Genomic DNA, 12,897 nt, shown 5'->3' with positions numbered 1-12,897 from the left:
TAATTGAATAAAAAAGAGGATGTGACGAAGACAAAAACTAAAACATCTTCTCCCTCGAGACAACTGCATTCCTTCATTCCAAACTCCTCTATCTCCCTGTTTCTCCCCATGGTAGACAAAATCATGGAATCATTTTGGTTGGAAGACCCTCAAGATCACTGAGTCCAGCCATTAACTTACCAACAAGTCCACCACTAAACCATGTCCCTAAGCACCACACCTATATGTCTTTTAAATACCTGCAGGGTTACTCAACCACTTCCCTTGGCAGCCTGTTCCAATGCTTGAAAACCCTTTTGGTGAAGATGAGAATGAAGGGTTATGGTCACTCCATAGCTCCTCACACTTTTTCCCTGCCCCAGCATAGGTCCTTTCCACAGGCTTCAGTCCTTCAGGAAAACACTGCTCAAGCGTGGGCTCTCCATGGGCTGCAGCTTCCTTCAGGGCACATCCATCTGCTTCAGCACGGGGTCCCCCACGGGCTGCAGTGAGATCCCTGCTCCACTGTGGCTGGAAGGGGACAACCTGCGTCACTGTGGTCTCCATCTACTCAGTAACTATCTACACACCAAAGCTCACTACTGAAGACCTCAGGGCAGCAGTACCTGCACTTGGAGGGAGGGAAGGAAACTGTAATCCTAGTGTTTCGGACTCGCTCGGCTCTACCAGAAATCAGCCTTGAGACCACATATTTCAATTTACTTTCACCAAAAACCAAAGTAGGTTATGTGCTACCAGACCACCCCCTGAAGTAAATCAAAGCACAATATACAAGAACAATCAGGAGACTGGATCAAGTCTAGGGCTCTGGAGCCAAACTAAAATCCTGACCCAAATGCAAACAGTATCTGTCACAAACTGCTTCCGCTCTTTGAAAGCAAGGCTGTTTAAGAAAGGTTGAGAAACACAAACTTTACAAAGTTTCTATTAGGAAAGAATGCCTTCATTAAACTACTGGAATAAATTAAAGTGCCGTAAAAACTTCAGAATTCAAAGAGCAGCCCTGCAGCTGACCAGGTGTGCACCAAAAGAGCACTTTAGCTCTCTAAACTGAGATAATGAAAACACTAAACCTCTAACTATTCTTCAAAATTTCCTCGAAGTAGGTTATTTCAAAATGAATCAGGTTTTGTATCATCTGCACTAAAGAAACCCAAAAGAATCCAGAAAACGAGAAGTGTACTTTCACCATGCCTAATTACTTTTAAATAGCTGCCATTTCCTAAGGTCCCTTCAACCTCAGTACACCATAAAATCCAGTATTCCTGATCTTCATTTGTCATTAATATTTTTTACTATTTTAATTTCATGTTAGTTTTCTACCTTTATGTCCCTACCATCGCTATCTTTACTTTTGTCAACTATTCCCAAATCCTCCCTGGATTACTTAGCCCACCATTCCTCTGTCACCTCTCATTTATACACCAATTTTACAGCCCTTTCCTACAAGTTTTTTAAATTCATGTTCATTCTTGCAAATGTGAAAGAAAATAGAAACAATGCTGCTCAAATTGCTATTTGAATTTGTTACAAACAGCTCTTTTGTACTAAACATAATGAGCTAGCAATGTACAGCTGTCCAATAAAAGGATATTTCAACAGTGAAATAAGATGAACAAGGGGTATCCACATCACTTACTGTTAAGCACAGAAGACACCAATAGTGACTTCAATTACATCTGAGAACCAACAAAATCTGCTTTCCAATGGAATTATTACTCTCTACAGAACTCTAATAAGCCAAAATTCCTCTGTACCATAATAATAACACTACCAACAGGTAAGGGATACCATAAACTACTTAGAAAATTGATTCATTTACACCCCAATTTAAAAAGCAATAGCAATGTTTTGTTCTGCCCATTCTTCCACTCCAGACAACTTTTACACTACAGCCAGACTCCAGGCAAACTGAAAAAAAAGAATTCTTAGAGATTAACCAGTTAGAGTTCGACAAACTGCATGCAAACTCAAATCAGTGTTCCCACAAACATAACAATCTATTAAATACACTGTTTGGAAGCAGCCAGCTGACCTATTATTATTATTATTATAAACATAAAATGCCAGACTTGCTAAAGCATGTGTCCTATCTGGTAAGAATATCACAACATACGCATGGAGGAAGAGGATTACTGTGTAGGAGACATGGGGGAAGGGCGCGGTAAAAGAATATATTTATTTAAAAAACAGGCCTCCCAAGTACCACTGCTAAGGAAGTTATTTGATTTTTTTTTTTAACTTGTGAGGACTCCTGTAAGTATTTACAAATAGCCTCTAAAAAATCTTGGCTAAGACAATTTGCCTTAAGTTACATTTGATGTGCTAAAAGCAAGAACAAATAAACAAATATGCAGGTCTGCCTTTTAAAATACTCCAACATGTAAGACCTCATGATGAATTATACAATTTATCGGGTTACAAAAAACTATTAATACAAATACAGAAAGCCACTCAGCCCTTCAATACGTAACACCTAAATTTTCAATATTAGCAGAATACAGCATATTATGTTTTCCATGTTGCACTGATGCACATTCTAGCCATGGAATAATTTCACATCAAGATTCCATTTCTAGACCTCCTGTGCCGCCTTCCCTTGGTCAAACATAATTGGGTAAATATTTTCACTAAGAAAATAACATTGTTATTTTGAACCAACCACATAAAAGAGGAAATGGATGACGAATTTTGCTTCCAAGCAAATCTTCAGAAAGAAAATAAACAAAAAGTTCCTGTAATGCTCATGAATGTTATGCGAACGTAGCCAGGTGTGCTCTCTACAAACATGCTACTTGTCTGGCTACTTTTCTTGCCTTACCTCTGGCAAAAGGTTGCCTTCCCTTCTAAATATACAGCCTGGATTTATATTCTTCTAGTTTCTGTTCAACAACTCCAAAAACTACTCCATTCTGTTTCCTTTCCACAAAACTACCAGAAAAAGGGGACACTCAAGACTCCTAGATCTTGGCAAAAGGCTACCTCACAGAAATAACAGCATTTATTTGCAAGTAATCGAGCAACTCCACTCCACTGCTGATGTATCACATCCCACCACTTTGTCCATTGAGGAACCCACTATACAGGGCCTACCTGAAGTTTCCTTTCTTCTAACTGAAATCTCACTTCTTTCAGATCATTAGTTTAGCAATCCCTCTCAATCACTCTGTCTCATTTTAAAAAATGCTGGCCAACGTAAATATGACCACACTAAGAAGCAGCTAAAACAGCTACCTTAGTAGACACTGCCAGAACACCACAAAACTTCATACCACAAATCACTCATTGCCCAGATGACTACATCTGGAGCAAAGAGCTTACAAGAGATTCTTCATGTAAATCATAAATGAGCTTTTAGTTTGCACAAGACTGTCCTAATACCTCAGTACTACGGCTATTTAAGTTTTATAAGAAGTTAACAGTCTCACAATGCTGGTAATAGCCTACAACCATTAAAAGACAAGAACGGTATATTTTTTAAGTCTATGAAGCATCGTTATGGCATATACATATTTATGAACACATGTATCAAACTCAAGTTTCTTTCTTTTTTTTTTTTTTTAATGGGATGAGCTTCAAGCATAACTTCTGTAACACAGTAAGTTCCTGACGCATCACAACTGTTTCTGGCTGTGTAGGCCTCAAACTCATCAAAGCAGCAACTCTGTCTGCAAGCACCAATTTTAAGAACTTACAATCAAGACCAGTTTTTAACACCTCATAGAAAGAACTCCCCACGACAGCCAATTTAATTTTGCTTTTTACTACTGCATTTTTACTGGATTTTACTGGCTGTAAATTTATGAACCAGATAATGTTTTTAATTTTAAACCACAAGAGCCATGATTTCACACCCTGCTAAGTATCATCAAACAAAAGGCCACCTCACATTCTATATTTCCTTGCTCAACAGCATAATTATTAATACTACCACTAGAAATTCCTGTCACCTAATCCCACTTGCGTAAATGCCCCTAGAGATAGTATCAAACTATCATTCAAAGTCAGTCCTTTGATCCAAACAACAGATAGTCACTATCATGGAGAAAATATAAGTCATTACAAAAAGGTGAAGATTTGCACAAGACTACAAAGTGAATTAGTAGTAAAACCAAGATTTCCCTCCAAACTGACAGCATCCCAACTCCATTAACTTTGCTCTTTTGCTGCTACTATTTCACACATTTTTACTCTTCCTATCTCCAGGGAATCATGACCTCAAAAGTAACTCCCTCTAGCAAAAAGCAGCCCTTGGTAGTTCCATGCAACAGTTCCATGAGGATGATGCACAAGTTGGCCAGAAACCTCAGGAAGAGAAATACCATTTTGCTAAGTCTGACAACAGCAGTGTTTATGAGTTTTCCCCACAGTAATATACATGAATTATATATACTGAAACAGAAGTGAAAATTCTAAGACAAAAGTATAAACAGAAATGAAAATTAGAAAGACTTTAAAAAGGAAAAGGAAAAAAAAAACACACAAAAAAACTCCACCAACTAAACAAACAAACAAAACCCCACCAAAACACAAGCCGGGTTGGAACAGTTAGAACTGAGTATTAAGTCTAGGCTTCCAGCTGCAGTTAACCGGATACCGTCTGCTTGCAAATACGTCAAGCAGAGCCAGAACAATGAGCATCCAAGGTTCATATTCAGCATTTATGCATACACTTCAGCTCTAAGCAGAAGCAGTCCCACTGGTTTCTACAGGACATCAAATGCAGGTAAACTTTCAAAGCATAAATGTCTGCAAGACAAGGGCTGACAACTTGCAAGACTACTCCTAACTTCTTGTTTTAAAGTCCATTTCAAAAACATTTCCAGCTCATTACCCTCTAGAACAAAAAAACAACCACGAAGCCAGGAGAGAGGAAGGTGCCCAGCCATAGAAAAATTAAAACCATCTCAAAGGTTCACCATGCAATATGCAGGGTTTTCTTCTTAGCAATACTTTTTGTAATTAGAATGAATTCCATGATTCTGCCTCCTCAGAAGTCCTTTAGCTTCAACCCAGTGCTATAATATTACAGACGGCTGGCACAAAGATGGTCCCTTCATCATGTTCTAAATGAAAGACATATTAAAAAAGCAGTACAACCAAGTGCCTCAGCAAATCAGTCTAATCACCCCATTAATGAGGCAATCCTGCCTGGCCCAAAAATCGCCTTGTTATATTTCTGATGAAACTTAACAATATAAATACTTTTCTTTGTGAGTTTTCACTGTAAAAAGAGGTGCTAAGATGAACATTTCCCTGCAGTGCTTGCAACACTAACACTGCCGCATAATATCAGTGCAGATCTAAATCCATTGTCCAAAATGAATGGACTTAAAGCGCATGTATCAGCCAGGTATTTAAAAGAATGTGCTTTTCCCCCCGCCCACTACCTTCGCTATTTTAAGGCAGGTCTGGCAATACAGATAAAAGGCAACGTGCAGAATACAAGACAAAACCGTGTTTCAACCACTTAATGTAATCTGTAGCAAAAAGGTGCTACACTTCTCTTCTGCAATCCCCCCTATACTGGACTCAAGAATGACTGTCGCCCTTTCAGAAAAAGCGCTCCAAAATATAAATTCAAGAAGGGGAGGGTGGGGTTGTGAAAACAACCCCAAACCTTGACGTATCCCCCTCTCGGTTCCCTCTCTCCAGTGCCCTCCCCCCTTTCCCCCCCAAGAACACCGGGAGCCCGCTGTTTGTAGCAGATCACTTCTGCTTTGTCTACCCCAATTTAGCAGTCCTGGGACAGCAGCTCCTCTCCCCACGGCCCCACGCTACCGATCTGTCCCAACTTCGCGCGTACACACACGGACACGCACACGGACACCCACGCGAAGGGAGGGGGAGGGTGGATGACTCCCGCCCTCCCCCCAAAACCTCGGGAAAGGGGAAAGGAGGGGCGCCATCCGCCCCCGGGAGGGGATCCCCTCCAGCACCTCCCCAAGCACCCCGGGGCGCTGCTCCCGAACCCGCCGGGGCCGGGGGGTCCCTGCCCTCCCTCCCTGCCTGCTCACCGGTGGGCGCGCTGTCGAGGATACGCAGGTCGTAGGCCCCGGAGCAGCGGTAGTTGGCGGCCGTGCCGTTGTCCCACACCACGACCACCTCCTCGGGGCTCTCGAAGCTGCGAACGGTGCCCACATGGCCCTCGCCGCCATCCTGCTTCCCCCACTTCCAGTCCGGGCCCCGCACTACCCGGGCCCCGACCCCTTCCACCATCACCCGGTTGTTCCGCGAGCTGCTCATCCCGGCGGCGGCGCCCCGGGGCGGGCGGAGGGGGCGCGCAGCCCGCAGGCGGCGGAGGGGGACCCCGATGGGGGCGGCTGCCTCGGGCGCCGGGCGGGAGTCTCCGTCCGGCTCTTTTCCTCGCTCGTTTCCTTCCTTCCTTCCCTCCTTCCTCCCTCCCCGCCTCCCTACGCGCCCATTCCCGGCCCCCGGCGGCGCCCCCCGCCCGCTCCCACCGCGGCCCCGCTCCCGCCGCTACATCCGGGACCTGCGACGGCGCCGGCTCCAGGGAGACCGCCGGGGCCGCCCCCGCCCCGCCGCGCTGCGCATGCGCGGCCGCCGCCGGCGGGCGCGGCGCTGGAGCGCCCCCTGCGGAGCCGCGGCGGGAACTGCTCCGATCCCCTGCTCCTATGCCGGGGCTGCGCCCGCGGGAACGGCGGGAAGCGGAGGAGGGAACAGGGGATTGTTTCTCTATACCGGCAGGGCTGCTTGCGACTTCTCCAGCTCTTCAGCCTGGCGATTCCCTCTGGAATGGCGGAGCCCTGCCTGGGGCTGCGGCGCCGCTCCGCCCGGCGCTGAGGTGATGTGGTGGTGGCGGCGCCGGGAGCGGTTCCTGCGGACGGGCTTCCCGGACCGCCCTCCTCCTCCGTCCACAAATTGCTCGTATCGCCTCTCCTACAGTGGCAGAGGGATTTTCAATTACACTAGATCAACGAAGCCGTGCGCGGTATAGCTTAGGTAAATGGATGGGGCTCTCAAGAACCTGGTCTAGTGGAAGGTGTCCCTACCCATGGCAAGCTTTAAATGGAAAGAGGGCAGGTTTAGGCTGGATATGCGGAAGAAATTCTTTATGTGAGGGTGGTGAGGCACTGGAACAGGTTGCCCAGAGCAGCTGTGGATGCCCAGTCCCTGGGAGCGTTCGAGGCCAGGCTGGATGGGGCTTTGAGCAACCTGATGTAGTGGAAGGTGTCCCTGCCCATGGCAGGGCAGGCTGGAACGAGATGGTCTTGAGGTCTCTTCCAACCCAAACCATTCTGCGATTCTATGATTCTAAATCTGTGTAGTGTTTTCCTCACTTTTGAGTTATTTGTGTCCTGAAATCCCTTGCTACTGAGGTGAGTCTGGTGGGGCCGTACTTCTGTAGCGCAGGGGCATTTTTAGCTGATATTCGGGTGCCCGAGTGAGCCAAAGCGAGACACTGGTCCCTCCACCCACCTTCCCACTTTGGGGCATCCCTCCTGGATGATGTACCTGCTCAAAGGTCCAGCACATACCTGCAATACAATTTTTAATCAACTACCCTCTTAATTAGCTTCATGATACTCAAGAATTTCCTTTAACTGCACATATCCTCACTAATCTTTTACAGAATCTGATTCTTCATTTTTAAAAGGGTCCTCCAGTTGCTTTGTCTCTCTCTAACCATGTTCTGTGCCACCTTTTTAAAAGCATTCATCTTAAAGGACAGACAAGTATAAACTAGACAAAAAAAACCCATTTTGTAGTCAACAGGGATATGGCTGATAAAACCCAGCCCAGCTACCATTGTGTCCTGGGTATTTTTACTGTTTCTGTGCTTTCTTCCACCTTTGTGGTCATTAATATGGCTAGAGGAGTCTATGAGATCATTTTCTGACTTCTTTTGTGTAGTTTTTTACCACATGTATAGCAGAGCAGTATGAACATGTAACCACCAGACTACCACCACATTCCTCACATAATTCATTCCTTCCTAACCCATGCTAAGGCTAAAGAACGCTGCCTTAAACATGAAATTGCATCCTGACCACGGGCAATTCCAAGCAGTGTCCGATTTCTGCTACTGCAGTGAAAGTCTCAGAACTTTAACAGATACCACCCTAGAGGAGCATGCAATTGCTGGGCAGTGTGGTTTTTTAGCAGATGCTTCTCCTCATACTAAAGGTACCCACAGCTTGTGCTAGCTTATTACATTGGTGCATTGCAGAATTTCCCAGAAATTCTGCACAGTTCTTGCTTTATCAAAGGATCTATTTAGGCTCTTACGGGCATAATTTTCGCATCTGCCTCACTCTACTTTTTCATGGTTTGGTTCATCCATATCTTAAGGATAACCCAAGGCATGTTTTTTTGATTACTCTTTGATACAGTTGGATAAAAAATGTATTCCAGAAAAACCCATCAAAGTCTGAGATCGGAATAAGTTCTCCTGGAGAGAATCAGAAGAGTTACATTTATATTTCCATATATCTCCTAAATTACAGACCATAAGAGAGCCTTCTGCTGCTGCTGCAGTTCAGCAGCCATGCATGTGGGTAGATATTATCCTGGAGCTTCTTCTTTCCTGATAATCCTTCTACTGACAACTCATGCTCTGTCTATCACAAAACCCCCTGCGTCTCCTCCTACTCACCTGCTTTTTCTATCAGAGGATTTACTTGCAAAAAACAGAATCTCCAAAGATGCCTGGGTTTTTTCAGAGGTGTTTTAGGCAAACAAAAATATAGGTAATAACTGGAACCCAGGATCTCTTGGACTGAATGTGAATGCTCCCCTAACAGCTAACAATCCTCTGTTGCTCAAAATACAGAGGCTTGCAGCATTTTATTTGTGTGGTGGAAAATAAAGGCTGGATAGACTGATCTGATATATTCACTTGCCAATGATTACATTACTGATTCCTGCACTCTAGTCATTTCTAGTCCTATACAGCCACAAAGTTGTGGAAGTTGCAAAATTCTTATTAGCTACATGATCAGGTTTTCCAGAATCCCAAATATTTCAGAGTGTTATCTCTTTGAATCAGACTGATATTATATATGCTGTGGACCTGCTTGGTTTTTAACCATCCAGTAAGGAAAAAAGGTATTTAGCTCTTAAACCTTTTATTTGACTACCAGTTTCACATGGAGATTTAAAAAGTGACAACAGAGAATGGAAAAGGATATAGATTTGGGGAAAATTTTATTTGTCACATTGGGCATTTACTGGTTCTTTCTAATATTCTTCTGGTATCAGCCACAAGAATATACATTAGCATACTAGAATAATAAGCAACGGGATCTAATTCTGAGTAAGCACCTGTAGACTATTTGAGATTCACAGAACGATGGAAATAGAAGAATCAGAACATGATAGCAAAAAGAAAAAGAGAGCTTTGAGCTTTTTGAAAAGAAGCTGAAATTAGAGATAAATAAACAAGCAAAGGTATAAACAAGATGAAGATTCTATAGGAATTTGGACCCAATTAACATGTTGTGACAAGAAAAGTGACAAATACAGCATTTTCAGATATGTATCACCATTGTCTTTAGACTGGGAAACTAGTCACAGTAACACCTTTAGGAAAGAACTCATTAATTTTTCAGCTGAAAAAACCCTAGTTGGCTTAAGGCCTTTTGTGAGGCAGAAAGGTTTAGCTCCTTTGGCTGGTTGGTTGCAAACATAGATGCATGTGGACTTTAACTTGTCTCTAACAAGTCCCACGTCTCTCATAAAGACTGTTCTCTTCTCATGATGCGTACTGAGAGCTTATCACATCTTCTAAACTTGCATTTGCTCCTCATTGCACAGAATGGCTATTTTACAGCAGAAGAACAGTGGGGAGGGAGGGGAAGGGAAGAGAGGAGAGGGGAGGGGAAGAGGGATAGCCCTAAGGGATGTTGTTGGTGACCAGCCACCAGCAAGATGTGGCCTCACTCACCACAACCCTTTGAGCCCTGTCCTTCAGTGAGTTCTTTGCCCAGTGTGTAGTGAACCTACTCATCCCACCATTGGACAACTTGTCCAGAAGGATACTGTGAAGGACAATATCAAAAGCCTTACTAAAATCCAGAAAAACTGCAACCATTGCCTTCCCTTCATCCACTAGTTGCGTGACCTTATGACAAAAGAGTATCTAATGGGTTAAACAGGACTTTCCTTGTGAACCCATGTGCTCACCCTGCAGGTAATTTAATCTATCAGTCCTCAGACTGGGGGAGGGGGGGAAATGCCATGGAAAACCTCACTACTAAAGATAAGAGTTTTGGGTTTTTTCTCTGCTTTCTTTGCTTTGTGGGTCTACAGTCTAGCAATCATACTCGCTCATAACTCTCCTCAAACCTGGCACCAGTAGAGGCATAGGACTGTGTGGTTTTCTCCCACCATTCCTGTTATAGGAGGAGGCCACAAGGGCAGACCGGCAGAGCAGTAATGCCTTAAGCTGCTGCAGCAGAAGCAACCAAAGCAACCACAGCTCACCTGCCAAAGGCCTTATTGACCTGAAGAGTGCTGCTGCCTGCCCTGTGAAGCAGGGCTCACTTGGAACACCTCAGGTAGTCATGACAGAGCAGCTGAATCACAGGCCGGAGGAAGGAAGGGAGTCCACAGAGCTTTAGGCATACTGGCCTGCAATTGCAAAGAGTCATTCGTGTGCATTCAGTGCAGGAATCTGGATGCACAAAATGAGCTGAACAGAGTTCCCTTCTGGCTACCCAAAATTATGGGTATTGCTGAGTCATGCCACCCTCCACCTGGTGATCATGGTCTTCCTCACCACTTCCTGCCGCATTAAAGCAATCCAGTGAAAGGCCAAGAGAGAAGACCTCTGGTTTATGAAGAATTCAGTGCTGTGCATACCCTAATGACATCCCTGTAAACTCCTTGTTACTGCTGGAGAGTATATTGGCTTTTTTAAGAGTGGCTGCTACCCTCCTAGAGGGCAGGGAAACCCTCAAGACAACCCTCATAGGGTCACAGCAAATAGGACCTTGGAGGACATCTAGCCCATGATCCTGTCCATCTAAGCTGTTCCAGAAGGCTGCTTGCCTAAACTCCACCTGGTTGCCTTTGGGCTCTGTAAAATGTCACACTCCATCAGGAAATCATAATATAAGTATTTGCATGGACTGAAGAGAGACTTTGATAGAAGTTCTTCTGGACTGTCTTGTTTGATTAAACCTGAACTTGTAGTGTAGGATCTGGAACACACAATGCAGAAAGGGGACTGTGCCTATCGCAGGAGAGAATTCCATCTGAAAGGCCTACTTTTATACATTTCAGAAGAAAATGATCTCAACTTCTTGGAAAGATAATTTATAACTTGTGGTGTTCTGAGGTTTTGTTTACTATCTTGCACAAATTCTTAGAATTTTTCATATGAGGAATATACATAAATAGATTCCTAGGAGTTGAGAAAGAGCATCTAGTTTACATACGATGAGAAGATTGTAGTTTTCTTTTTAAAATACAAAAAGCATATTAATTTATACTTCTCTGAGTCCAAAAATTCTGCCTCCTCAGTTCAACAAGCTAGTTTTTTTATTCATCCCCTTGAAAAATAAAGGCATTCTAGATTTTAATTTTATGGTTTTCCCAAAAGGGGGTTTTAAAATGCAATTTTCCCCTGTGGACAAAAGTATCAGGAAAATAAATCGGGGAAAACTAAGCAACTGCCTTGTTTTTATCAACATACGCCCACTTTTCTGGGTGGAACTAACTCAGCTGCTGAGGAAGATGGAAATATTGGCAAATGAGATAAAAAATACTGTTTTACTGTAAAAAAAAAAAAAATTGCCCCAAATGTATTTTTCTTTCATTTTTGTTTTTTTTTTTTTTTTTTTTGAGAAAAGTATGTAACCCCTCTCCACAGAAACTTTTGATTTGATGAACATGCCACATTTTTTAAAATGAAAATGTAGATAATGGACATAATGTAATTTTCTGGAACTAGAAGTACCAGTTAGGAACTTCAGGGCATATCCGGTTTATCCGTAGTCAATAGTCAAAAACAACCCTAATTCCTCAGCCTCTGCTGCCATCGCGTGGCCATGAACCATCCATCTCTCATTAATGCTAAAATTCACCCAGTCCTCTTAACTTGTGCTGTTTCCTCAGCTTTATTTACCAGCTTCATAACACAGTCCAATTTTCTTCCTCCATTTTCAGAAATATCATGAATAATTGATGTCGATTTTTTTTCCTAGTTTCTGCAGATTTAAATATTTTTTAATACCAGGTAGTGAGGAGGCTGTCATCCAACACAGCAAATTGCTTTGGTGGGTTTGGTTTGCACTCTGCTACTGGTATCCCTCTATGAAACTGCTAATCAGAACACATGTATTAACCCACCTTGTCCATAACACTGTTTCTTTCCCTGCGGAGTCCAATCTGCTACTTCTTTTCTAGGAAGGAAAAGCAGCTGAGCAGAGAATAGATAATACATACCTCACTTCATCTTCCTCCTGTGAAACAACAGTAATCCCACAGAGATCTGCTAAAAAAGAAGGAATTTCTTTCTGCATCTGGCTAGAAACTTCCACATACTGAAAAAAGTGTTTCAGGATAAAGAAGATTATTCTTTTGTAACAGGAGCATCATGGAATCTTCTTCCTTGGTTAAAGCTTTAAGTTTTACTATGCTGAACTATTTTGAGTGGAGAGAAAACAACATATCTGTGAGGTTAAGCTTGGTTTTAAATATTCAAAAACAAAATAAGTACAAATCCTGTAGCAATCTAGGCCATACACACTACAACACCATGTACTCCTGCTTGAATATCTATACAAATTCTCCTACTTTGGCATACCTCAGAGGATTAAAAAACATATACTTTTACTGGTATTTTCAAAGGTTTAGCCACATGTTGGTGTTTTATTCATAGACGATTTTTAAATTAGTTGATGCATTGGAAGGAGGGATTAATTTCTTCCT

The 12,897-nt window shown here is 43.1% G+C and overlaps 1 protein-coding gene across 3 annotated transcripts in view; it reads right to left on the bottom strand.

Annotated features, from left to right (window-relative positions):
- The window catches only part of MIB1 (mindbomb E3 ubiquitin protein ligase 1), a 73,511-nt gene extending 67,029 nt beyond the window's left edge, over positions 1–6,482 (bottom strand). For 2 of the 3 annotated variants that reach the window (XM_027881769.1, XM_027881770.1), the window contains exon 1: positions 6,018–6,482. In XM_027881769.1, the coding sequence (XP_027737570.1) occupies positions 6,018–6,246 (229 nt within the window). In that variant the 5' untranslated portion in view covers positions 6,247–6,482. The remainder of the gene's footprint in view (positions 1–6,017) is intronic. The other variant, XM_027881768.1, reaches the window with a different exon arrangement.
- Positions 6,483–12,897: the final 6,415 nt, after the last annotated feature.

The sequence above is a fragment of the Empidonax traillii genome, unplaced genomic scaffold (genome assembly GCF_003031625.1).
Source record: "Empidonax traillii isolate 1590-97213 ecotype Southwest subspecies unplaced genomic scaffold, ASM303162v1 scaffold94:size1391941, whole genome shotgun sequence".
Lineage (NCBI taxonomy): Eukaryota > Metazoa > Chordata > Aves > Passeriformes > Tyrannidae > Empidonax > Empidonax traillii.
The sequence above is the reverse complement of the archived record's forward strand: the minus strand, read 5'-3'. Positions and strand labels throughout refer to the sequence as shown.